At 38.2% G+C, this 27,422-nt stretch overlaps 1 protein-coding gene across 5 annotated transcripts; it reads left to right on the top strand.

The window, feature by feature from the left end:
* Window positions 1-150: 150 nt before the first annotated feature.
* LOC127792188 (probable LRR receptor-like serine/threonine-protein kinase At1g07650) lies at window positions 151-24,302 on the top strand. 5 transcript variants are annotated; one of them, XM_052322589.1, is made up of 24 exons: window positions 151-307; window positions 455-629; window positions 2,479-2,550; window positions 2,749-2,817; window positions 2,931-3,002; window positions 3,480-3,551; window positions 3,667-3,738; window positions 4,329-4,400; window positions 4,586-4,657; window positions 4,779-4,850; window positions 4,933-5,004; window positions 16,410-16,481; window positions 16,616-16,681; window positions 16,912-16,977; window positions 17,066-17,104; window positions 17,302-17,360; window positions 17,564-17,949; window positions 18,033-18,228; window positions 20,061-20,207; window positions 21,441-21,559; window positions 22,453-22,663; window positions 22,760-23,000; window positions 23,490-23,640; window positions 23,774-24,302. In XM_052322589.1, exons 1-24 carry the CDS (start codon window positions 202-204, stop codon window positions 24,161-24,163), a joined length of 3,069 nt encoding a protein of 1,022 aa, XP_052178549.1. In that variant the 5' UTR covers window positions 151-201; the 3' UTR covers window positions 24,164-24,302. The 5 variants fall into 5 exon arrangements, 4 of the variants coding, with proteins under 4 accessions (XP_052178549.1, XP_052178550.1, XP_052178551.1 ...); XM_052322590.1 differs by lacking the exon at window positions 151-307 and adding an exon at window positions 1,396-1,450 and having other exon boundaries at window positions 483-629; XR_008021094.1 differs by lacking the exon at window positions 22,760-23,000 and having other exon boundaries at window positions 23,774-23,922.
* The last annotated feature ends 3,120 nt before the right edge of the window (window positions 24,303-27,422 follow it).

The raw sequence follows: 27,422 nt of genomic DNA, 5'->3' as shown, positions 1-27,422 counted from the left end.
TATATGCACACACATTATATAATAATAATAATAATAATAATAATAATAATAATAATAATAATAATAATACAGTGTATACTGCTGCTGGGCCCACGCGCCTACTATAAATATCCACACTCTGTACTTTCCCACTCCGACATTCAATCTCGACTGAGTGAAAAGCGAGAGCACTCCAGCAACTTAGAACGGAGCTGAGTTCAAATGGACCCCATCGTTACTGTTAAGCTCTGCTTTCTGTATGCGTCTCTGATGATTTTGTTTTACTCGTTGGGACTCGCAGCCTCGCCCAAGCTCCATTCCGACGAAGGTATGTATCGTCCGACCCTTTTCGATTTTGGATTGAAATTTCTCGGCGTTTTAGGTTTTCTAGGGAGGCAAACAGTGCTTCCTCTTAGTTGTTTTGGATCAATGTGTGTCAAGTGTTGTGATGATTCGTTGATGCGGTTGTTTGCAGTGAAGGTGTTGAGGCAGATAGCGGCGAGGTTGGGGAAGAGAGATTGGGATTTCGGCAAGGATCCGTGCAGCGGCGAAGGGAATTGGAACGTTACCTCGGCGAGGAAGGGCTTCGAGAGCTTTGTCGAGTGCGATTGCACGTTCAATGATAATACGACCTGCCACGTAATCGATATGTACTCTCTCTCTCTCTCTTATCATTTCGTCCTCTTTTTCTCCACTCCGTCTTTTTGGACTGCACTGTAATCGTCAATCAAGAGCACAATTCTGCTTGATCGGCACTTGATTCTGATGATCCCTGAGGTTTTCAATTTCTAATTTTTTTTTCAAAAAATTAGTTAGTTTACTTGTACTCCTTCCGGATAATTCTATTCTGCCGTATATAACTAGTAGCCCCTTGCTTGCTTGTGTTTTTCTTGTTCTTGTTTTCTTTATTTTTGTAATGGTCAAAACTGAAAATTATACCAAATTGAAATTAATCAATATGCTTTATTTCTTTAACTCGATTTAATTTATCGCGTTAAAAACTACAAAAAGAAACAGATTCTGGAAGTACTGAATGTGTTTGCCCATGCGCGGTTATATATATTCTGCAGAGATATTCATCTTTGGCGATGTGCTCGAAAAAGCGAATTCTTATATTAATTTTTGACTCCCACTCGACATATTTGAATGAAGTTTCAAGATTCTGCGACTTTCTAAGCTAATCATTAAGATGAAAGCCATAAGCCCTTCTTCCTCCAATTCGAAATCCGATATCTTTTTTCTTGTACTTTGACTTTTTAAGATTTTTCTTTTATAATAGTTTGATAGCCAAAATTTGGTTGGTTGTTCAGAATCTGAACGTAATAAATTTTGCATTGGATTGAAATGAATAATGTATAGACATCTAAATCACGTACGCTTCTTTCTTTCTTTTTTTTTTTTTTCTCTAAATTGAAGGGATCGCAATGGGAAGCTTTGGGAAAAGTGGTCGGTAGTCAAAAATTGATTACTGGTACAGATTCCTGATCTCGATTGGATTATTGCAAAAACATTTTGGTTTTCTGTAGACGCGTGGAAAATAAGATAGAGATCATAAGGACAAAAGTTGACCAGAATATCAGTCAACGTTCTGCAATAAAGTGACAGGCTGACAGCTCACCGTCCTTGTCTTTCTCCAAGACCAGCTGGATGACATATACTAAAGGTCTGTCTGGGGCTACTTTGTGCCAAAAGTAAAAAATCCACACATTTGGTGGGCGCAGGCCAATTAGTGGAGTCTGTGGCCACTGTAGTAGCGGGCCCAAGCCCAATCTGCTACTGCTCCCTCTGCTGCTCTTCTTCTTCTTCTTCTTTTAAATCTAATACACTGAAATGTTTTAAGCAGTTGAACAGCCTGAAGTCAAAGTTATGCACTGTTGGCCAAAAAAAAAAGTTATGCACTGTTGTGGAAGCAGGCAAATAACCTCTGGCAATTGCAAATTGAGCCGTGACACTGTACTACTTGCAGGAATTTTATCCTGAAAGAGTGAATGCTATATAACGCCACAACTAAAAGTCTCTAAAAGATAAGGCAAGATGAAATTGCCTGGTTTCACTTTGTTCTACACTAAGACACTCAAATAAGAAAATGAACTGCCCAGAAAAATGGAATCTAAGAGTCATCTAGGCCACCTTTTTCATTTTGTTGTTAAAAGGCTCAACATCAATAATTTGTTCTATTCTAACATCAGTGACAACCCTTGTGGGCATTGGACATCCTTGATTTCACTTATTGAGTTCATTTTAGGGGTGACAGGGGTGACAGTTATTGAGTTTCAACTTGGATTGAGCCTATTCGAATAGAAACTGAAATACAATTAAAAAGTACATCATGTGTTTTTTTTCAAAATTCTCATAATTCGCCACTAGTGCTGCCATTCTTCAAGTTGATGACAGTGGCTAGTACAGCACTGGTGAACCTTCTGTTTGAATCAGTTTATTGTTAATAATGCCGGAATGCATCTTGATGAGCTACTCTAATCATTGTACAAATTGTTGCAGAGCTTTGAAATCCCAGAACATTTCAGGAGGTCTCCCACCAGAGTTCTCAAAGCTCCGACACCTTGGAAAGCTGTAAGCAAAAGAAAATACTGTCATAGATTTCCACACTGCATTTGTAACTTTATATTGGTATTGCTTTTGGCATGGGAAGTTTTATTGAATCTGTCAATTCCTATTATCTAATCAAATCAAATCAAGACAACAAAACATCTAGACAATAACTTCGAGATATAGTTTTTATTGAAAACCCACACGTACTTTTTCTTGCAGGGACCTTAGTCGCAACTGCTTTAATGGCTCTATACCTCCTCAGTGGACTTCCATGCATTTGGTTGACCTGTATGCTCTACATGCACCATTTATTTTTCATCACTTACTTGTGTATTTCTTTTGCTTTTCCTTTTTTAACTTCACTACTTAATTATTTATGCGTTTATGGCTTGTAATTTCAGCTCTTTAATGGGAAACCAGTTGTCTGGTCCATTCCCAATGGTTCTTACCACCATCACCACCCTCATAAATCTGTAAGTGAATCTCTGTTTCACAGTCTAATAATATGCAAAAATGCATTAGTAGGTGTTCTGGTTGATTTCAAAATTATTGCATGAGGACCCTGATCTATTTGTAACATAGGGTCTAAATGTCCAAGTTATATAAAATGATAATGATGTGATGATTATTGAACAACATTTCATCCTTGAAACAAGACTGATACACATATAGGTGCTGGGTCTTCTATCAAACTAAATCAGTAAACATGAACTGCTGTTGAGTAATTTAACTGAATTAATATGTGCTTTACAACAACCCAATCTGGTGCAATAATTTTTTTTTTTTTTAATTTCTTTGATCAATTTTGAAGTATCTTGATGCATACCTCTTGAACCAGTTTTTTTCAGCAAGATTGATTGGTCCAGGTTAAGCCTGGACTACTGCCCTGTGATTTTTCAAGTGGTTTATATGCCTTGGCTTCAAGTTGATTTAGTACATGCATCTTTCAGGAGCATAGAAGGAAATCACTTTTCAGGACCCATTCCGCAGCAGATTGGGAAGATGGTTAATCTACAGAAGCTGTACCTACTTTCACCTTTTACTGTGCATATTGATTCTTGAAAGTTGTGGGTTATAACTGCAATTTTTTCATGTTTCACTTATTGGAATTTATGCCACTGCTACTGTGTTTTCCAGTACTCTCTCATCAAATAATTTCACGGGTCAATTACCTGTAGCACTTGCAAGGTTGACCAACTTGACTGATATGTGAGTATGCATTAATTTTTTCTGTGAAACTTGTAGCTTCACAATTCTCCTTCTGACTAGATAGGTGACTATCTCAGAATAGATAATGCTGGCACTAATTTGTTTTACATTGAAATCATGGCAAGTCTACTTCTAACTGTATGTTTTGAGTTATGTATTATGTTTCACCTAAAACAATGTTATTTACCACTGTTTTGCTAGAAATATGTGGCTATTATGTGCCCTCATTGTAATCCTCCCTAAACCTTGGGGTAGCAGGAATCTTGTACGCTAAGTTGCCCTCATTTAATAGATACTCTTATAATCATGAGGTCATGTGAATTTCTCTTTTTTTCTTTATTATTTATTTTGTGTGTGGGTGTGTGTTGGGGTTGTGGGGGGAGGGGATGGCTGTAATACGCCACCTCTCTGTCTAATATACCTTCACATCCATATCCAAACCAGACTAGGGGAATTACCCTATGATATTGTTATAATGATAATTTGTTCTCATTTTTCTTTACCATGTTTAAGAACTTCTCTGTGGATTATTAACACTTTTGACTATATCGTTGACTAATTTTATCTATTTATTTTTTTGACAATCTTAGGAGGATAAGTGACAACAACTTTATAGGAAAGATACCAGATTTCATTGGGAACTGGACAAAGATCGAAAAATTGTAAGCTTCCTTTTGAGCTGGCTTCATTGTTAGTATTTTAGTATTTGTTTCTTTTATGCCAAAGCCTGAGTGCAAGGGAATTCAATGGAAAGCAGGAAGCATAAAATAGAGAGGATAGATTATCCTTTCAGGTGAATGTGTTCACCAGTTTGGTACAAAATGCTGACAATTTATTTTACATACAGGCATATCCAAGGTTGTTCACTTGAGGGGCCAATTCCTTCTAGCATTTCTGCTTTGACAAGCTTAACTGATCTGTATGTAACTGCAACATTTTTTCTTTTGTCTTGCTTTAGGACACAGATATGTGTGTTAACCTTTACCTTTTCTTAGTTACTTTTTTATTTTTCTTTTATTTTTACTTTCTACATACTTTAGGCGGATTATTGACTTGAAAGGTGGAGGGTCTAGTTTTCCACCATTAAGTGGTATGGAATCCTTGAAAACACTGTGAGTTCAACTCCATGCTTTTCCTTTGGCAAACTGTTTCATTTCTATTTCAAGTAAAGATAACTTGGATTGTCAAATGCAGGGTACTTAGGAAATGCTCAATCTATGGAGGGATACCTGGATATATTGGTGAAATGACAAAACTGAAAACTCTGTAAGATACAATTAGTTTATGTTAATCTTGGTAAATGTGTTCATCTTCAAGAACAATTCTAGACTTCGTCACATGTTGAGAAGTGTCTTGATCTTGTGGGTTTTCAAGATAATAACGATGGCGTAATATTGTATCATCTATGCTATTCAGTTTTGTTGATCATAGGCCATTTCATGTTACTAACATTTATGTTGAATAATAATGTTGCTTCTGTTCAGTAGCATGGGAGTATTGCTTCCTGTTGGAATAAATGTAATTAGCTTCCATAGATGTCAATAAGTTGTCAATTAGTCCTTATTTTTAGGAGTAAATTATTGTACATTCCTCCTATAAAATCTAAATGAAGAGGCTAGACCTCAATCAAGTTCTTTGATTGAACATGGTATCAGAGCCTACCATTACCAAACCCTAGTTGTAGTCACCTCCTCCTTCAGATCTCGTCTCAGCGGTTGCGTGCATCTTCGACGTCCCTCTTCCGTAGCTCATCTCCATCTTCTCCGCTAGTGTTCCCTTGCTGGCAATCACAGATCTGTTAGTGTTTGCAACAGTTGTCACCGGAGCATTGCCATCGTGCCACCGTCGTTGTCGGTATCCATAATCGCTACTTAGATCCGGAGGAGATATGGCCTCCATAGCCACCATCGCCAACTGGCATCACTAAAATCCAGTTGTTGTTGCTCAGATCTCGCTCGACTCGTTGCTCGCGACCTCCACCGTCGCTCAACGATCGCAGCCTTCACCAGATCTCACAGTTGTCGGCCTTTGCCAGCCCTTGCGCCCTTGTTGTTTGTGGCCTACTCTGTCACCACCTCTACCTGGCTTCCTCCTCGTGTCGACCAAATTCGCCTAGATCCGGTCGCTGCTGCCGCCTTCCTCACGTTCGACAGCTGTTGTCGTCGCTTCCGACAGCTGCCTTCCAAATTGCGGCCTCGCCTTCGCCTTTACAGCCTCCTCCAGATCGTAGCCTTTGTTGCCGTCGCCCAAATCTGCACCCGTCACCGCTGTTGCCACTGCCTAGCATTGCCATCGTTGCTCGTGGCTTCCTCCGCGCCCGCGCCGCCTAGATCTGGCCACTGCCTTGCTGTTCTCCATCTTTAGGTCTGCTATACACTTGTGATTTTTCAGCTTTTCAATTGGTTTCTAAACTTAAAACCCAGATCTCAAACCAGATCTGGTCTGACCTGACCCGCCAAAGCACAATCCGTTTCAGATCTGCTTAGCCCAGATCTAACCCATCAAACTAGATCCGACCCATCAGATTTGTCCAGACCCACCTGAACAAGATCCACTCCACGTCCAACAAATCTACCATTAAAGACACTTCAAAACTGCCTTCCATCCAAATTATGGAGAGCTTAGCATCTTTAGTTGACTCCGGATCTAAATCTGTAGGTTTCTCTTTGCCTTTTTCTTCTTCACCTATCATTACCTTCGAAAAACTGGCTGGAAGTACCAATTACATGTCTTGGGCTGCCTCTATTGAGTTATGGTTCATGGATCAAAGAATAAAAGATCACTTACGAAAGTCGATGCAATTCCTACCGTTGGGAGAGCAACCTGGAAGAAAACCGACACTCTTCTTTGCAACATGTTATGGCAAACAATTGATCCCAAACTATATGTTATTTACAAAGCATACAAGACTTGTGTTCAGGTATGGACAAAGGCCAAATCTCTTTATACAAATGATATCCAACGTCTTTACTCTGTTGTTTCCGCTATTGTTCATGTGACAATTTAGAGAGAGAGAGAGATGGTTTTAAGAATATCTCTATATCTTTACAAACTAAGAGATGGAACATATATATATACAACTATCATGAAATAAGCCAGACATCATGCTAACTATCTCTATATACAACTCAACACTCCCTCTCAGGTTGGAGCATAGATATCATATGCACTAAGCTTGTTATAAATATATTCTACTCGAGGACTCTTTAGAGACTTGGTGAAGACATTTGCAAGTTGATCATTGGAGTTAACAAACTCTGTAACAATAATACTTTCAACAAACTTTTATCTAATAAAGTGACAGTCGATTTCAATATGCTTGGTCCGTTCATGGAACACTGGATTAGAAGCAATGTGCAAGGCAGCCTGATTATCACAAATAAGCTTCATAGGAGACACTTCACAAAACTTAAGTTCCTGCAGGAGTTTCTTTAGGTTGACAAGCTCACAAGTTGCATTAGCGATAGCATGATATTTTGCCTCTGCACTTGATCTAATTACTATATTTTGTTTCTTACTTTTCCAAAAAATTAGATTTCCTCCTATAAGAACACAATATCCAGAGGTTGACCTACGATCAAAAGGAGATCCTACCCAATTCGCATCTGCATAACAACAAATATTTATGTGTCTCTTATCCTCATAGAATAGCCCTTTACCCGGTGCTCTTTTGATGTATTTTAGAATTCGGATGACAGCATCCCAGTGAGAGTCACATGGAGAACTGAGGAACTGACTAACTACACTTACAACAAAAGCAATGTTAGGGCGAGTGACGGTGAGATAGTTCAGCTTGCCTACCAATCTTCGATAAATTTCAGGATTTGAAAAGGGCTCCTCCTGTCTCGACAAGAGTTTGATATTCGAGTCCATTGGAGTATCAGCCGGTTTGCAATTCACCATGTTAGTTTCTTTCAAGATTTCAAAGACATACTTTTTTTGAGAAATTGAGATACCATCTCTCGATTGTGCAACCTCAATACCCAAGAAATATCAGAGTCTGCCTAGGTCTTTGGTCTGAAAGTGCTGATGTAGATGTTCCTTCAGCTGTTGTATGCCAACTTGATCACTTCTTATGATAACAATGTCATCCACATAGACAACAAGGTAGATGCATAAAGAAGAGGAGTGTCGATAGAAAATCGAATGATTAGCTTCACTCCTGGTGAGACCAAAGGCTTGAACCACAGTGCTAAACCTTCTAAACCACGCTCATGAAGATTGTTTTAGACCATAGAGAGACTTCTTGAGTTTGCAGATTACATTGAACTCTCCCTGAGCAACAAACCAGGTGGTTGCTCCATATAAACTTCCTCCTGTAGATCACCATGGAGGAAGGTGTTTATAATATCCAACTGATAGAGTAGCCAATGACGCGTAGCAACCATAGAGAGAAATAGGGGAATATAGGCCATTTTAGCAACTGGAAAGAAGGTATCACTTTAATCCAATCCATAGATTTGTGTATAGCCTTTGGCAACCAAGCGAGCCTTAAGACGATCCACTTGTCCATCAGGGCCCACTTTTGGAGTGAACACCCACCGACAACCAACATGAGTCTTTCCTGGTGGTAGAGGTACCAAATCCCAAGTACTATTTGAGTGTAAGGCTTCAATCTCATTGAACATAGCTTAGCGCCAACTTGGATGCGACATGGCATCACTTGTGGTTTTAGGAACAAAAACAGAGGAAAGACTCAAAACAAAGGCATTAAAAGCAGGTGATAGATGCTCATAGCACAAAAAATTATAAAGAGGGTGTGGATTATGAGTGGACCGTGTACCTTTGCAGGGAGCAACAAGAAGGTTAGCTGGTGCAGGATCCATGGTAGGAGGAATCACTGACGAAGAGTGTGAGTTAGGAGAGTCTTGTTTTGGAGGAATGCTGGTGCTGATAATAGGTTGAGGACGACGACGATATGTAAGAAGTAGAGGATCCGTGGAGTGTGGACCTGAAGATAGTAGTTGGGGGCCCACAGAGGAGGAGACAAACAGACCCAAAGAGGGCAACAGAAGAGAAGAGAAAGGAATAGGCAATACCTGGTCAAGACTTTGTGAATTAGGCTGAGCAACCGAGAAGAAAGACTATTGTTTAAAGAAGATGACATCAGCAGACATAACACAGGAGAGTAACACTTACAGCCTTTTTGCAACCGAAAGTAACCTAAAAAGATACACTCGAGAGATTTGACAGCAAGTTTATCTTGTTTAGGTGAAAAAGAATGCACAAAACAAATACATCCAAATACACAAAGGGGAACATAATAAAGTGGTTGTGTAGGGAACAAAAGAGAATGAGGAATTTGGTTCTGTAACACAGAAGATGGCATGTGATTGATCAGATAATAAGTAGTAAGAAGAACATTGCCCCAAAATTTGGTGGGAAGATTGGCATGTAAAAGTAGTGTTCGTGTAGTTTCAATGAGATGCCGATTTTTACGCTCAGCAACACCATTTTGTTGGGGTGTGTAACGACAAGAAAATTGATGCAAGATGCCATTAGTAGTTATGAAAGTAGTAAACTGAGAGGAAAAATACTCAGGGGCATTATCACTACGGAAAACACGTATAGAAATGCCAAATATTGTTTTTATTTCAGCAATAAATGTTTGAAAGACAGAAAACAATTCAAATCGATTTTTCATAAGAAACAACCAAGTGCAATGAGAAAAGTCATCAATAAAAGTAACAAAGTATGAAAACCTAGAGTAGAGTTGACTCGATTAGGCCCCCATACATCATAGTGCACAAGGTAAAAAGGAGTCACAGCCTTATTATGGACGCGACTAGGAAAAGAAGTACGAGCGTGTTTACCATGTTGACATGACTCACAATTAAAAGTGGATAATGACGACAAACTAGGAACTAACTTCTTTAGTTTGGAGATGCTGGGATGACAGAGACGAGAGTGGAGGAGATTTAGGGAAGCTGTACTGGTGCAGGCTACCGGCAAACTAGATACAAAAAGATGATAGTGGCCCCATGACTCACACCTGACACCAATCATCCGCCCCGTACCCTGGTCTTGCACACAAACAGAAATAGAGATAAAGGTTACTGAACAGTCTAGTTTTCTAGTAAGTTGACTAATAGAAAGCAAATTAAAAGGACTACATGGGACATAAAGGACATAATTTAAAGGGAGAGAGGAGGTAGGAGAGGTTTTCCTTGTCCCTTTAACGGGCGTTTTGGTGCCATCTGCAAGAGTGATGGTTGGTAAATGTTCAGAAAGTGTGAGGGTAGAGAAAAGATCCTTATTACCACACATGTGATCAATGGTGCCAGAGTCCAAAATCCAAGGGCCAATAGAAGGGCTTTGAGTAACACAAGCCATGGGATGACCAGTAGATGGCTGAGATGTTTGGAACTTCAAGAAAGCCTCATAGTCAGTAGTTGGTAGGGTTACCATCGAAGGGCCCAATGCTAGACTAGGGGCATTTTGGGCAATATGAGCCGCTTGGGATGTCTGAGATACAGGAGGGGCAGCTGGTCGACCATGCTTCTTCCAACACTTATCTTCCTCATGCCCCTTTTTTTTATAGAAGTTGTAGTGAGGGCGAGAGCGGCTATCGGTCTGGCCTTGATTACCGTCGAAAGTCTGAGACACAAGATCAAAGACCTTGGGAGGGGTACTTGTAGAAGTACCAATAGAGGAAAAACTGCCAGCCATATTGAGTAATCTTTTGTATGTATCTTTCATAGTAGGGTTAGTGGACCCAGTTAAGATCTAATGGCAGACAGGCTCGAACTCAAGCTTGAGACCAGATAACGTAAGGATCATGAACAGTTTTTCCCGTTGAGAATCATGAGCAGCTTTAGAATTAGAGTATGGAAGAAGAGCTTCAAACTCCTGCATGAGAGAGTGCATCTGGCCCAAATAGGATTCCATAGAGTGACTCTACTGGATGTTCTTGATAGTATGAACAACTGTATATAGACGTTGAATGTTATTGGTGTAACATTCAGGGCTTTCATCTAAACCTTATAACATGTTTCAAACAGTCGAAAGAGTTGCAAAACAGAGTGATCAATGGAATTCCACAAAATATTACACAACTAAGCATCAAGTTGTTCCCATCTAGCTTTATTGACTGGATTGACATCCTCTACCTTCGTGGTGAGATGGTCTGCTTGTCTCTACCCATTGAACCACAGCTTGACAGAGGCTGCCCATGAGAGATAGTTGGCAGACCCTATCAACTTGTCAGAGGTGATAACAAGGGTTCTTATGTTTGGAAGGGCAAAGGGTTGAGGTTAGGCATGTCGAGGACTGCAAATTTGATCTGAAACGGGATGGAAGGAGTAGAGACAGAGGTGTGCGGTGGATGACGGCAACAAAATCACCTTGATCTGGATGGACTTAGGGAGACGAGTCCAATGGTGGTGACGACGTTGCGATCAGAGCATTGGGGAGAGAGATCGGGGCAAAAACATCCCAACCAGTAGATCTGTCTGGCGGGGCTTCGGGGCTAGGTTGATCTAAGGCCGGTAGGGAAAAGTGGGTGTAACAAGCCGAAAAGTGTGTTCATGCATCAACAATTCAAATCTGGCAAATTTGATGGGCGGTGTGTGGAAGAGGCGGCAACGGCGAGGCTTCGGGATTGGGCCGATCTGAGGCCGGCAGTGGTGGCACGAGCAGTTGCTGGCATGAAAGTGGGCTGATGGGTGGCGCGTGGCAGATCTGTCGAGCAGCGCGTTGCAGCGGCGACGACGATGGGTCTCTGAGATTGGGTCGATCTGATGGAGGCGAGCACTATGGTGGCAGTGGTGCTGGAAAATGATGGCTGGACAGTGGAGATTTGGTTTTGACAGAGGCGGCGAGGATAAGAAGTTTAGGGTTTGGAGATCGCTGGAGGAGGATACACATCGAGCGGCTTATGATTTTCTCACTGGTGGCTCTGATACCATGTGAGAATTTAGATAGATAGAGAGAGATAGAGAGAGAGAGAGAAATGGTTTGAAGAATATCTCTATATCCTTACAAACTAAGAGATGGAACACATATATATACAACTATCATGACATCATCATGACATCATCCTACCTCATGATATAAGCCATGACATCATGCTAACTATCTCTATATACAACTCAACAATTCACTTGAAGCAACAAGATATGGATATGTTGGAATTCCTTGGCCGCCTAGAATCCCTAAAGGAAGAGTTCAACTCTCTGTTGCCAGTTGGTAATACTGCAGAAGAATAGTTGCAGCAGTGAGATAAATTATTTATGGTTTTGGGATTGACTGTCATTCGATTTGACCTTGCTTCAGTCCAGGATCATATATTATCTAGTTCCATTGTTCCGACGCTAGAAGATGCCTTTGCTAGACTTCTTCGGGTCTCTTCCTCGTCTTCAGTCATCAATGGTTCTTAGGTTGATTCTTCCGTCTTGGGGTCACAAACCTTTAGTAGAGGAGAACAAGGGAATAACCGAGGCGATAACTCACAACGAGGTAATCGTCCTAAATGCATCTACTGCCATTGGTGGGGCCATCTTCGGGAACGGTGGCACAAATTACATGGTCGACCTCCACGTGCTGCTAATGTCGCTCAGTCTATCGCAACCAATTCCTCAACAGAAACACTCGAGAATCATTCCTCTCTGTCCCTTGTTTTGACTGGAAGTAATTATGAAGACCACCATATTAGGCATATCAGGTTTCTAAATAGACTACGTCGTCATCTACTGCTTTTGTGGTGCACACTGGTAATTCTATTGCTTGTGTTACTCGGTCTACCACTCCTAGACCATGGGTTCTCAATTCTGGTGCAACTGATCATCTCTCTGGTAATCAAAGTCTTTTTGGCTCTCTCAACTTCTTCTTGTTTGCCATCTGTTACTCTTGCTAATGGTTCCAAAACATACGTTACAGGCATTGGTCAAGCATGACCGCTCCCTTCATTACCCTTAGATTATGTTTTATATATTCTTAGCAACCCCTTTAATCTTGCTTCTGTTAGTAAACTGACATGTGCTCTTTACTATTCCATAACCTTCTTTGCTAATTCTATTGTTGTGTAGGACTAAGGTACAAGACATATGATTGGCGTCAAGCGTGACTCGCAGGGACTTTATTATCTCGACAAACCATCTTCTCCAGCAGCCTGCATTTCTACTGAATCTCCAACTCTTCTTTATAATTGGTTAAGACATTTGAGTCTATCCAAGTTACAAAAGATGGTCCCACATCTTTCTAATGTTTCCACTTTAAATTGTGAGTCGTGTCAATTTGGAAAATAATCTCGTACTTCATTTCTGAAGCGTGTCAATAATCGGGCTATGTCCCCTTTTGAACTTGTCTATAGTGATGTTTGGGGTCCTTGTCATGTTCCCTCTGTTTTAGGTTTTCGGTACTTCATCATTTTCTTCGACGATTACTCTCACTATACTTGGGTGTTCTTATTGAAAAATCGTTCAGACTTATTTACCAACTTTAAGGATTTCTGTGCTGAAATTCACACTCAATTTAATGTTTCTATCCGTGCGCTCCGCAGTGACAGTGCTGGAGAATATTTCTCAGCTTCTTTCACTACTTTTATGGCTTCTAAGGGTATTTTACATCAATTTTCCTGTATATATACAACCCAACATAATGGAGTTGCTGAGCGCAAAAATCGCCATTTAATTGAAATTGCTCATACTCTTTTATTGCATAGTCATGCTCCTTCCCTTTTTTGGGCTAATGCTGTACTCACTGCATGTTATCTCATTAACCGAATGCCTTCCTTTGTCTTACAACATGAAGTCCCTCACTCCAGCCTTTTCCCTGCTCAGAGTCTTTATCACCTTGCACTTCGTGTTTTTGGGTGCACTTGTTTTGTCCACAACATGACCCTCAACAGTCACAAACTTTCAGACAAGGCTATCAAGTGCATCTTTCTTGGTTACTCACGACTTCAGAAAGGCTATAGGTGTTACTCTCCTGATCAACAACATTATTTCATCTTTGCTGATGTTAGCTTCTTTAAGACATCTCCTTTCTTTCTCTCCTCCCCTGTTGAGAGTCGCCTAGTTTCTGAGGTTCTCCCTACTCCTTACTTTTATTCTCCTTTCTTCAACACTGCTCCTACTATCCATGAGCGTTCCCTTCAGGTTTATCATTGCCATACGTACTTTCTTGCGGCTGCTGATAAAGAACTTGCTAACTCACCTCGTACTTCGACATCCTCACCTACCTCGGACCAACCCGTTCCTTTTGAGCCAGTTGTTGAACCTTCTCTTGAGCCCATTGCCACTTGAAAAGGTATACGCTCTACTCGTAACCCTCATCCCATCTACACCTTCCTCAGCTATCATTGCTGGGCATCACCCTATTATGCTTTTGTGCCCACTTTATCTTCTATTAATGTCCCTAAAACTACCAGTGAGGCACTTTCATATCCAGGGTGGCGCCAGGCCATGGTTGATGAGATGGATGCTCTACATTCTAGTGGCACTTGGGAATTGGTTTCTCTTCCTTCTAGTAAATCTACTGTTGGTTGTCGCTAGGTCTATACCATGAAGGTTGGTCCAGATGCGAATGTCGATTGCCTTCAAGCAAGTCTGGTTGCCACAAGCTACACTTAGATTTTTGGACTGGATTACAGTGACACTTTTTCTCCTGTGGCTAAGATTGGCTCTGTGCACTTGTTTTTATCCATTGTTGCAATGAATCATTAGTCTCTCTATTACCTGGATATTAATAATGCTTTTCTTCATGGGGATCTTCAGGAGGAAGTCTATATGGAGCAACTACTTGGCTTTGTTACTTAGGGGGAGTCTGGATTAGTCTGCAAATTTTGCCACTCTCTTTGTGGGTTGAAACAATCTCTATGAGCTTGGTCTGGACGGTTTAGTATAGTTCTTCAGGAATCTGGTATGAATCGCAGTGAGGCCGACCACTTTGTTTTTTATCGCCACTCATCAAATGGTCAATGCATTTATCTAGTGGCTTATGTGAACAATATTGTCATCACTGGAAGTGATCAAGATGGTATTCTTCAACTGAAGACATATCTCATCAATCGTTTTCAGACTAAAGATTTGGGTAAGTTGAAATATTTTCTTGGCATTGAAGTAGCTCAATCCAAAAGCGGCATAGTTATTTCACAAAGGAAATATGCCTTAGACATTCTTGAGGAGGCTGGTCTGCTTGACTATAGACCGGTTGATACTCCCATGGACCCAAATATCAATCTATTACCAGGACAGGGGGAGCTATTATCTGACCCTGGTAGATATCGCCAATTTGTCGGAAAGCTAAACTACCTCACTATCACTCAGCCAAACATATCTTTTGCTGTGAGTGTAGTTAGTCAGTTTTTGCAGTCTCAATGTGATAGTCATTGGGATGCTACCATTCGCATTCTCAAATATATCAAAGGCGCACCAGGTTAAGGATTGTTATATGAAGATAAGGGTCATACCCAGGTGATTGGGTATTCTGATGCTAATTGGGCAAGATCTCCTTCAGATAGACGCTCTACTTCCAGGTATTGTGTTCTAATTGGTGGCAACTTGGTATCTTGGAAGAGAAAGAAGCAGGATGTGGTTGTTAGGTCTAGTGCCGAAGCAGAATATCGTGCTATGGCCTTGGCAACGTGTGAACTTACATGATTGAAACAATTGCTTCAAAAATTAAAATATGGCGAGGTGACACAAATGAAATTAATCTGTGATAATCAAGCTGCCTTGCATATAGCCTCTAATTTTGTTTTTCATGAGATGACTAAACACATAGAAATTGATTGTCATTTTATCAGAGAAAAGGTTTTATCTGGATGTATTGCCACTAGCTTTGTCAATTTTGTCGATCAACTGGCAGATGTTTTCACTAAATCTCTTCGAAGTCCTCATATTGGTTTTATTTGTAACAAGTTTGGTGCATATGACTTATATGGTCCAGCTTGAGGGGGAGTGTTTGAATAAATGTAATTAGCTGTCATAAATGTCAATGAGTTGTCAATTAGTCCTTATTTTTAGGAGTAAATTATTTTACATTCGTCCTATAAAATTTAAATGAAGAGGCTAGACCTCAATCAAGTTCTTTGATTGAACACTTCCAATAGTTTTTTCCTTGAAACAAATAAAGCTTGCAAATTTCAGTTATGAAAGGTGCTCTAAATTTTCAGGCAGGCAAAGCATTATCTATACTTAATGGTTTTTTGGCTATCATTGGACGACACAGCAAATTCTTTAAATACAGCCCATTTGACAGCACGCTTTTTTCACTTGATGTCTGTACCTAAATATAGCATCAATTTTGCGAATTGGCTTGAGTCCTTTCTAGTAGTTCAGAAGCAGGATTTATGTTGTCAATGACAAATAGTATGATAAGGCTTGTTGAGTTGTAAGTTGTGATCCTTAGACTCCAAAAGTGATAAAAATCTCTTTTGTGTATTAGCTACCGAAGAGGCTTCTAAACCCATGAGCTAATAGAATTTTCCATGTAAGCTGGTACATCTTTTGTTTGCTGTGGATTTACATATCAAACATATTGCATTACATTTTAATATTCTGTTATCCGAAGACATTGCAGTGGTTTGGATATATTTTGTTCCAAGTTAATAACCATATTATACTCTCTGAAACTAGGCCTTCTAATTACTGAAGTATTTAACTATGCACTTCCATGTTAATTGATACCATATATTGGTGGATTTATATACATGTGTTTTGCCGATGCAGGGACCTCAGTTTTAATCATTTGAGTGGCGAAATTCCAACATCTTTCATCCAGCTGGCAAAAGTAGATTTCATGTCTGTGTATTTCCTGCAGATATTTTTCTTCTTTTTTACTTTGTATGCAGATTGATTGAAAAATTAGTAATTTATTTAGTCTTCTTATCTTCCTCCATAGGCTATTTATGACAATATGAGGATGTTGTTTGTAGGTATCTGACAGGGAATGAACTTACTGGACCAATACCTGGATGGATCCTGTCCAGAAACAAGAATGTGTATGCTAGCTTGCTTTGCATGTTTCCGCATTGTTTTATGCTATTGCTATTGATACTGTGATGCACAAAGTTTAAAAGAGACTCCTGATTATGCTGCACATTAATGACTTTATTGTCTGATTTGGCAATATATAATATTGATGTCTATGGAAAAACAATATTTGCTTAAAGCTGTTTTCTGTTCTTAAGGAAGACGGGTTTTTATTGTTTTCCTCCATTTTACCATGCAGGGATATTTCTTATAATAATTTCACTTTGGAAAGTTCAAGTACATTTGAATGTCCCCGTGGCAGTGTGTGAGTCTAATTTTACCTTTTTCTTCCTTTTTATACCAAGAGTACCATGCAAAATAGTAATAACATATGTTGTTATCTACTTCCCCAGAAACTTGGTTGAGAGCTACGCAGCCTCAGCAGGCAAACTGTAAGATACATGAACCTGTATTCTGAATTCTTATATTAATTTGTTTGAGAATATTGTCATTCTCCTCCATCTTTTGCTGTTTTTTCTTGTGATTTATAAACAGGAGCTCAAAAATTTCCCTTTTTATTCATGAACCATTACCTTTTCAGCAGGCTACTTGCTAACAATTCTTGTGTTCTGTTCCCTATATTCTGCAGAAGTAGAATCCACTCATGCCTAAAGAAAAACTTCCCTTGTTCTGAGTTGAGTAATCAACGTGAGTAAATAAATTATGCTTGAATCTCTTTGTGCAGGAGATTCATGATTTCATAACAATTCACCAACCCTTTTATTAGACTTGAAGAAACAGAAAAGAATTGTGTAGGACACTTAATTTGGAAAACGGACTAAAATTATTTACTCTATTTATTGTTAAAACTTGGTTTCTGAATCCTGTTCAAATGTCAATTCTCTCAACAGGTTATTCCTTGCACATTAACTGTGGCGGGAAGGAGGTAATTGTCAATAATACCAAGTATGAAGCTGATTTAGAAGCAAGAGGTGCTTCAATGTATTACTCAGGGCCAGGACAGAACTGGGCATTTAGCAGTACTGGGAACTTCATGGACGATGATAAAGATGCTGATGTATACATTGATACCAACACTTCAACTCTGCATAACATCTCTGCACCTGATTCAGATCTGTATACAACAGCTCGCGTATCTCCCCTCTCTCTCACCTACTATGGACTGTGTCTTATGAATGGGAACTACACTGTCAAACTTCATTTTGCAGAGATCATTTATACAAATGACCAGTCATTTAACAGCCTAGGGAAACGTATTTTTGATGTCTATATTCAGGTAAAACTATACTGAAGGGGAAAAATCCCTTGTGAATGTGTATCAGTTAATGCTGAATCATTTATTTGCTCGTGGATATACAGGGAAAGTTGGTGTTGAAGGATTTTGATATCGAAAAAAAGGCTGGTGGGCCTGGTAAGCCCATTGTGCAGACTTTTACTGCAGAAGTAACAAGCCATACACTGAAAATTCAGTTTTATTGGGCTGGAAAAGGGACAACAGGTATCCCAGTTAGAGGAGTTTACGGTCCTCTTATATCGGCAATATCAGTGGATCCTAGTAAGCTACTTAAATTCCCTTAAAACACTTTTTTTTTTCTTTTCTCATTTCTCTTTACTTGAAGTTCCTGGTAATGATAATTGAGTTTGTCATTGAAAGCCAAACTACTGGAAACAATCTATGATCATGATGTTAGTAACAGTCCATGCCAAAAGCAGGCCCTACTGAAGTGAAAACTGTGTAGAGTTTACCAAATTCTGAAAAACTGTTGCAAAATGCTGCAAGGCAGATTATAGATTCATCATCCTTAGGAAAACATTTCCCCCTATAGTTCAGTTAAAATGGAATGCAAAAGTCCCCAGGGGTGGCTCAGGTGGTGATCCACCCCTCATGGTAAGCATGAGGTTGTGGGTTTGAACCTTTGCATGCCCTTTGGTGTGGACATTTCCTGTAATTTCCATGTTCCAAAAAAAATTGAAATGCAAAAGGTTGTGACAAATAATTTTAGAGGATGTTATTGAGTCTGGGTTTTTAATTTGATGTTTGATAGCACATGTAAAAAATAGTAATGAAATGACACTGACTTGGGTTGCTGTCTGTAAACACATTATGTTGAACTTGAACCATGTAGCAGGAAAGCCTAATCAACCTGCTAACAAGGATATCAAGAATAACTTCTTGACATATGTCAATAGAATTTAACTCGAATTATCTATAATGACAATTATGACCTCTTATATTTTACCAAATGATCCGTAATACAAGAAGTTTCACCAAAATCTGCATCACATCCGTCTCATCCACTAGAAAAACAAAAAAACCAAAAAACAATGTACTTGTGTTTGCTCTAAGATCCAACTCAACTGGTCTGAAGTAGATGAATCTTAACAAGGTCATGAAAATTGAGGTCCTCAGTCAACAGTCCATCTCTAGCATAGATCTGTCTCGCAAGTCACCTGAATGGTAAGAGTGGGAACAATCTGCCTTCGGCTGTGTTAATGTTAATTGCTTGCTACTAAAAATTTAGAGGTTTAACATGAACTGTTGTTCACATGCAAACAAATTTTAATGAAAATAATTCACATTTATAATTGGCTAGATTTTAGAAATAGGTCGTACTAACAAATTTCTGAAATATTCAATATTTCAAACCAATCATTCCTCGTATTCTCCATGGTCACATCATAAAACAAAATAATCTCACAAGGATAATATCGACAGTGGTAGTATCTATGAACACCGCACCAATACCCTAATAATATATCTTAAATTATAAGGATGTGTAGACCCATTGGATCAATGTTGCACTAGAGTCATGTCATCTCGGTATGCTCGACTCTTTCCCTATACTGGTCCTGCTGAGGTTACTAGGAAGAACCAATATCTCTTCCTCCAGCAGTTGAGGACTACAATCAGTACTGTCCCATTGTAACTGCTGGCCTTTCCCTGGATTCCAAAGTCACTAAACACAGAAAATGGTCTTCCTCCATTAGTGGACTTTTAATGATATAATTAAGTTTCCAAAATCAACATGAATTTTGTCTTACTTCTTGTCACCACAAACCTATATAAGTGTTTAACTGTTCTAACAGTCCTTGTCCCACAAGGGCTCAGTTCAATTATATACAGTGGATAGCTTGACTCGTGTTCTTGATATTGGGGTTTTGATATCCAACTGAAAAGATGCATATCATCTCTTCTAATTATGCCATATCCAAACTCTTCATTTAGATCTTTATAAATTGTATAGAGCTAAATGTTTTACTGGGTATTTAATTGAATTTCTTTAATCCTGAAAACAATATATTTTTAATATTTCCATGCTTCATTTTTTAGATTCTTACCTTTTATTTAATGGCACTGAATCTGTAACATTTTCCCTTCTTGAACAGACTTCAATCCTCCTTCAGCAGAAGGAAAAAGGATTCATGTCCCGGTATTGGTGGGGGCACTGACTGGAGCAGTAATTCTCATCCTTCTGGTCTTATGCATTCTGCAAAGAAAAGGCTATCTGGGAGGCAAAACATCTGTGGATAAAGGTACTAATCTCTTTATGATGAATCATAATATCCTGTTTCATGTCATCTGAATTGAACCATTAAACATCACTAGTGAAGGACAGGATTTATGAGAACTTGTAGGAGGAATTTGTAGGTAATGGACAGAGTGTTTAAACACATTGAGCTTGGAGCCCTCTAGATAAGTGGAGTCTCCTTTGTTACCAGCACTGGTTAAACCTGCATTTGGATGAATGTTGGCAATGGCAAACATAGAGTTCTGGGTTTTTCATGCATAAAGGAGATACTGTTTACACGTCCTGTTTTTTCAGTTTTTGTATCCCAAAGCGTATATTTCATATCATGTTCATTTTCACTGTTCCCTTCCATCTGGCACAAGGTAACAAAATATGCTACTAGTCTCAACACGCAACAACCCCTTGGTTAATTTTTTACCTTGATGGAGTAAAAAACTCGAAACAATTCACTAGACTTAATGTCTGAACTTGTGAATTTCAATTGTATTCATTAATTAATTTTTCCTTTTTCTGGTCAAACTTGAGAATAATAGTTGCTTTACATTTAAATTTCTAGGAAATTCTTCCAACTTTCACTGAACTGCATTTTTTGGCCAATTATCAGAAAATAAATTTAAAAAGTATTTTTTTTAAGTGAATTCAGAATCTGGAGTTAGCCATATATTCTAAGGTTATGATTCGTTTTAGAAAAATGATTTAACTTTATCAATCATAGAATCTAGAATTCAGAATCTAAAATTGGTTGCAAATTTTTCTGCTTAGAAGCATCAAGATGCATTGATTAGAGAAGCTACAACACTGCTTCCTGACGATTGAATGTAACATTAATCATGAATCATGACACAAGTTAGATTAAAACATTTAATTGAATGAAGTATGGATATTGAATAATGTGCAGCATGCATTAATGCATTTTACTGCCCAGCCAAAACTTTCTAAACAAAAAGAGTATTTTTCAACAAAATCTTTTTCGTTTGAGGAAAACTGTGACAACTATCTGCTGCTATTTTTGTCAACTAATGTGAAGACATGTCATGTTGCATGTTACTCTCTTTCCAATTTTAATTATGTTTTTGAATATAGACTTCTAGAGAGTGGAAACTTTTTTGAAATTATAAACTCTTTCTGCTGAGATTTTCTTATTTGTGTGGTTAAATTATGCATGCATGCAATGTTAACAAGAAATTAGCTTCAACACTTTTTACGTGCTGCTGACGTTTTGCTCTGTCTGGGACAGAACTCAGAGGACTGGATCTACAAACTGGATTATTTACTCTCAAACAGATAAAATCTGCAACCAAAAACTTTGATGCAGCAAACAAGATAGGAGAGGGTGGTTTTGGTTCAGTATACAAGGTAATTTTATTTCCGCATCATTTATGTTTGCACTTCTGTACTAAATCCAGCATAGTATATGTGATTATAATTGCCATATGTGCTAAAATTGTAGCTGCGGTAGAAAGCCTTATAAAATATGTGGTCACTAGCTCCAGTTTTAATTAAAATCAGCTGAACATTTACAAATGTATGAAGAAATTACATAATTATGTATTTATTTCAACATCTTCAGCTCAACCAACATATGTAATGAAATTAACATCCACAGAGCAATCATTTTTCCATTAATGTAGGTGCCTTAGGCTACATTTGGTTGGGCGGAATTGAGGGTGAGGGAATGGGAATGGGATTCCCACAAAAGGCTGTTTGGTTGGTACGAAGGAATGGAATGACCCTATTCCCTCAAAATGATGGGAAGGCTTTCCATCCATTTTCCCATTTCATGGAATGGGAGGTATTATTATATTTTTACCTTCACAATTTTCTTTTAATTACATAGTGCCACATATATAAGCTTTTCGCCACCTGCCACTTAAATTAATTTTATTTGAAAATTAAGTAAAATTTTATTTTTATTCAATTCTTATTTAATATTTTTACCTAAAAAGGGGAATAATTTTTTTAATTATATGATTTTTTAGAACTAAATATCATTTTTGTAAGATTTTCTAATTTTTATAATATAAAAGGATATTTCTGTAATTATATAATTATTTTTACCATTCTATTCCATCAAATAAGAGCGTACCAAACATAACAATGGAATAGAATAGTCATTCCATTCCTTCTCATTCCCGTTCTCATTCCCTTTCCTTTTCCATTCAAAACCATTCCGTTCAACAAAATATAACCTTAATGTTTCCCTAATGACTGTTGAGCACAAAATTTAGCTTTGTCTGTTTTAAATGCAGGGTCTATTATCAGATGGAACAGTGATTGCAGTGAAGCAACTTTCCTCAAAATCTAAGCAAGGAAATCGTGAATTTGTAAATGAAGTGGGTATGATTTCTGCTTCGCAACATCCAAATCTCGTAAAGCTTTATGGGTGTTGTGTTGAAGGAAACCAGTTACTACTGATTTACGAATACATGGAAAATAACTGTCTGTCCCGTGCTCTTTTTGGTGAGTTTTCCAGTTCTGACCTTCCGTAATTGAAAAACATCAAACAATGTTAATAGACACCACAGAGTTAATGGTCTGCTGTCTTGCTCTTTGTAGGAAAAGGTGCAACTTCCAAATTGAAACTAGACTGGCCAACTAGGAAAAAAATTTGCCTAGGCATAGCCAGGGGTTTGGTGTACCTGCATGAGGAGTCAAGACTAAAAATTGTTCATAGAGATATTAAAACTAGCAATGTGTTGCTTGATAAGGACTTTAATGCTAAAATCTCTGATTTTGGCTTGGCAAAGCTTTATGAAGACGAAAACACCCACATCAGCACTCGGATTGCTGGAACCATGTAAGTTTTATCAGTATTTCCTCCTAAATTATTCTTCCTTAAGTCTGAACTTATCTGGTATTAATGTTAAAAAAACAAAGAATAAAGTTGGAATCATGGTATTCAGACCTGTTCGTTGCGTGGAGCAGACAGCTAAAGCTTGGCAAGAAGGATGTGATTATCATCTATTTGAAAAATCAACTGGATAACTTCTTTAATAAGAAAGAAAGAAAAAAAAAAAAAAAAAAAGAAGAAAGAATTTTTCATGCTGAACAATCCATGTAAATGAAATTGTTTGATTCTGAACAAAACAATTTTGGCACCGAGTCTTGGTAACATTTGTTTGTTGTATAGAACTAATTACTTTAAAGAGAGGATCTCTCTCTCTCTCTCAAGATATTAGGGTGATGTCGCTGCCTCCTTACATGACCCAAAATCTCCCCTTATTCAATGTAGAATTCACGATTTGAAATTATAAATTCATCCAACAACTTATATTTATCTCTGCAGTGGTTATATGGCTCCCGAATACGCAATGCGTGGTTATTTAACGGATAAAGCAGATGTTTACAGCTTTGGAGTTGTCACCCTGGAAATTGTGAGTGGAAAAAGCAACACAAATTACAGGCCGAAGGAAGAATTTGTTTACCTTCTTGATTGGGTAATTAATTAATCTCTCTTCTTTAGTCCTTGTTTGTTTGAGCCACTATTGTACGTTCAGGAATCAGGACTTGGCACCTTGCATCGTTTTGGATGTTTAACTGAATCAAATGTTGGCATTTTGTTCTTGTCAGGCCTACGTTCTCCAAGAAAGGGGGAGTTTGTTGGAGCTGGTGGATCCAGACTTGGGATCAGAGTACTCATCGGAGGAGGCAATGTTGATGCTAAACGTGGCCCTCTTATGCACCAACGCATCGCCAACGCTTAGACCGACGATGTCTCAGGTGGTGAGCATGCTCGAAGGCCGAACTGCTGTTCAAGACCTACTTTCAGACCCGGGTTTTTCAGCCACGGTTACAAAATTCAAAGCCATAAGGAACCATTTTTGGCAAAACCCGAGCCAGTCCCTAAGCATTTCAACCGAAGGTCCCTACACAGATTCCTCAATTTCAAACAGAGATGGGGAAGAGATCAACGTCCATTTAAGCATCAATTCACTTAAGTCTCAAGATCCCGCATGCTAACTTCATCTGTGTACACACACGTGTGTGTGTGTGTACTTCTTGGAAAGCCTGTTAGCCTATGCTCTAAGTGTAAATCATGTATTGTAATAGTTTTCAGTAGTTTTCAAAATGGCAACTAAACTATTATACATGTTCGTAACTTAGTGTGAATGCAGAAATGTGGATGTAATCAGCTTATGTAATTTATAGTTTTCATTTGGCTAATACAAGTTGTAAAACTTGAGAGAAGATGCATATAATTTTTTAAAGTAAAGAGAATGTCTTGTATTTAGGCTTTTATAAGAGCAAGAAACAAAAAACAACACTAAAGCATCAAATTGACTTGGAACTGCTAGTATCACCTATTAAAAACTTTTACAACTACTGGTGAATGCACAGAACATGCGCATGTATAGTGTTTATCCTGTATTTTTGTAACACCTCATTTCAGTTGCCAAAATAGCCTTTGCTAATTGTTTTCATTCCAATAGTAAACAATTATTTATTTTTTAAATTATCTAAAATGGTGTTTCGATATTCATATTTTTGTTTCGATTAGACTGACTAGCCACTCCCTTGGTCATGCCAACCTCTAGAGACTAACCAATCATTTTTTCTTATCAACAATGATAATCCTTTTTAATACAAAATAAGTTTTCATATATTTAATCATGTATTAATATACTCAACAGTTTTATTAACACATTTTTTTTTTACATTTTATTTTCAAAATTGCAAGAAAACAACAAAATTATCAAATATAATGTTTAGTTTTTACTTTTTTTTAATAAAAACTTTAAACTTTGATGATAGGTCATTCTAGGTTTAGGGAAAAGGATAAAAATGTCCCTCAAGGGGGTTGGATTACCTCATAGTGGGTCATATCCAAGGCCCAAATCTAATTAGAAAATTCTTCAAGGTAGGGTGATAAATCTGACCCAAAAAATCAGGCCTAGGCCTAAGCTCGTACTATACCTCTTGTTGCATGAGCCCACCCACAAGACCAAGATCTGACCATCCACATAGTACAATTGTAGTCCTCTATCAACCCCCTAGTAAACCTATGTAAAGGCATGACTTTCCAAGAGTTAAATACCTAATTAATTGCATATTGATTACATCATCAATTGTGTCATTCAGTCTTGAATCTAGTGACTAACTTGGGCATCAAAGGACCTATTTGGGGATTGAGCCTTGCCCTCCATTTGTAGGTTAAGTAAGTTTCAAATGAGATTAGGCTTGTGACAATTAGGAGTATCTTTAAATTGAGGGAAATCAATTATGAGCATGCTATTGAATGGATGGGTGATGATTGGCCCGAAAACATCATCATTTTGGTGCCCATTGTGGGGTCAACTTTAGTAATTTGCTTGCCTTCTTAGGCAACATGGTCATCTATTGAGTCATTCCCAACTCATCTTTACTTGACATGCCTCTTCATTTAGCACCCATTAACACAAAAAACGAGCAAAAACCTTAGCCATATTAAGGCTCGAGTCTTGGTTGTCCTAAACTAACACCTAGACAACCAATCTTCGTCGATCCATGTCACTTATCTCAATAACCAAGTACAACACCTCATAGAACTGTTGATTGTCTTCCTTGGCTAGTAAGGAGAAAGGGGACATTGTTAGGAAAATGAACATTCCTAACGCAATGACCAACACTTAGGAGAAAACTTGCTACACTACAAGGAAGAAAAACACCGGTCCTAAAGAGATGATCAATGTGTCTCCTAAAATAAGGATCACCATCGATGAAAGGAAAGAGTTCGCACCTCCCAAGAAGAGAAGTATAACCAATAACGTTTAGAGAATGAGGACTTGACTTCTTCTCTAGCTCGAGAAGGGGAAACTCTGCATGAAAGAGCCCTCAAACACCTAGAGATGAAGATGGTGCAAATCAAGGAAAAGAAAAAAGTGCAAGGAAATGATTCATCATAACCCTTTAGTCATGTTATAATGGTAGAGGTACTACCCAAGAGGTTTTGCATCTTGACTATCAAGATCTACGATAGGATTTCCAACCCGTCAAACCACATAGAGCTTTTACCTCACATATGCTTGTCCAATCCACCTCAAACAACATATGGTGTTACGCCTCCCCAAAAAATTTGGATGGGAATGTACAATACTAGTACTTGGGCCTTCTTGATAGGTTCATTTATCTTTCAAAGAGCTCAAGGTGAGCTTTATCGTTCACTTTTTGCCGTTAAGACGAGTGTGGAAATCCACCATGGGTTTGGTTAATATCACAAGGGAGTGTCAAGTCATTAAGGGATTATGTTGCTCGATTTAATGAAGAGGTCCTCAAGATCATAGACTTTGACTAACATATTGCAATGGTCATGTTTTAGAAAAAACTAAAGGGAGGCAACTAATAGACTCCATAGTTAACAACCCACCTACCTATTTTTCGGATGTCCTTAATGTTAATGTAGGCCCAACAACTTAAGAGTTAAGTTATACTTGATACATTAAAGTTTGATATATTAATGAGTAATATATCTATTTGTTTCATGTTTGTGATATTCAATTAGCACTTATCTATCTTTTATATTTAATTATATTGGATGCTTAAAGACAAAGTCCTAAGAATACTTGTGTAAAAAAGAATTAAAGTGTGACTTTAATTGTTTAGTATTTGATACACATAAGAGTATACCTTAAAACGCCCATGGTCAAAAGTGTCATTGAGATGAGACATCAATGATGCAAAGAGATTAGTGTGTACTATGCCATCACCTTAGGAAGATAACAATTGATCTTATAGATTATGGGCATTGGATATGCTTAAGCTAGTACACGGGTGCTTGTTGGAGAACAAGTTTATTGGAAAATGACCCGACTCGAGGATTCCAAATGGACCTTGCAAAGAGTGTCTAAGGAAATTGGTGTGCTATCGCAGGTAACCAAAAATAAAACCTATACTCCTAAAAATATATGTAGTAGTGCAAGTAAAGATCATTCCCACAGAGAGTATCTAGTCCAGTTTTATGCTATGTGAACACTGATGGGGGGTTTGAGTATAACGAAATCAATTTTAAGAATAACAACTAATCAATCAAATTAAAATATCGAAATTAATTAAAAAAACAAACCTTAGTCTAAGTTAACATCCACCGTCGGAATCTTACATCTGATCATCGATACAAATATATATTAATTCATACTCTAAATATTCACCGTTAAAATTATTTTCTTATCTCTCCTTAGTCATAGTTAATTAGAAAACAAACGATCTAATCAACCCTAACTATTAAATAACCCAAGACAAGCAC

Source organism: Diospyros lotus, chromosome 15 (assembly GCF_014633365.1).
Source record: "Diospyros lotus cultivar Yz01 chromosome 15, ASM1463336v1, whole genome shotgun sequence".
Taxonomy (NCBI): Eukaryota; Viridiplantae; Streptophyta; class Magnoliopsida; order Ericales; family Ebenaceae; genus Diospyros; species Diospyros lotus.
This window is presented reverse-complemented; position numbering and strand designations above follow the sequence as displayed.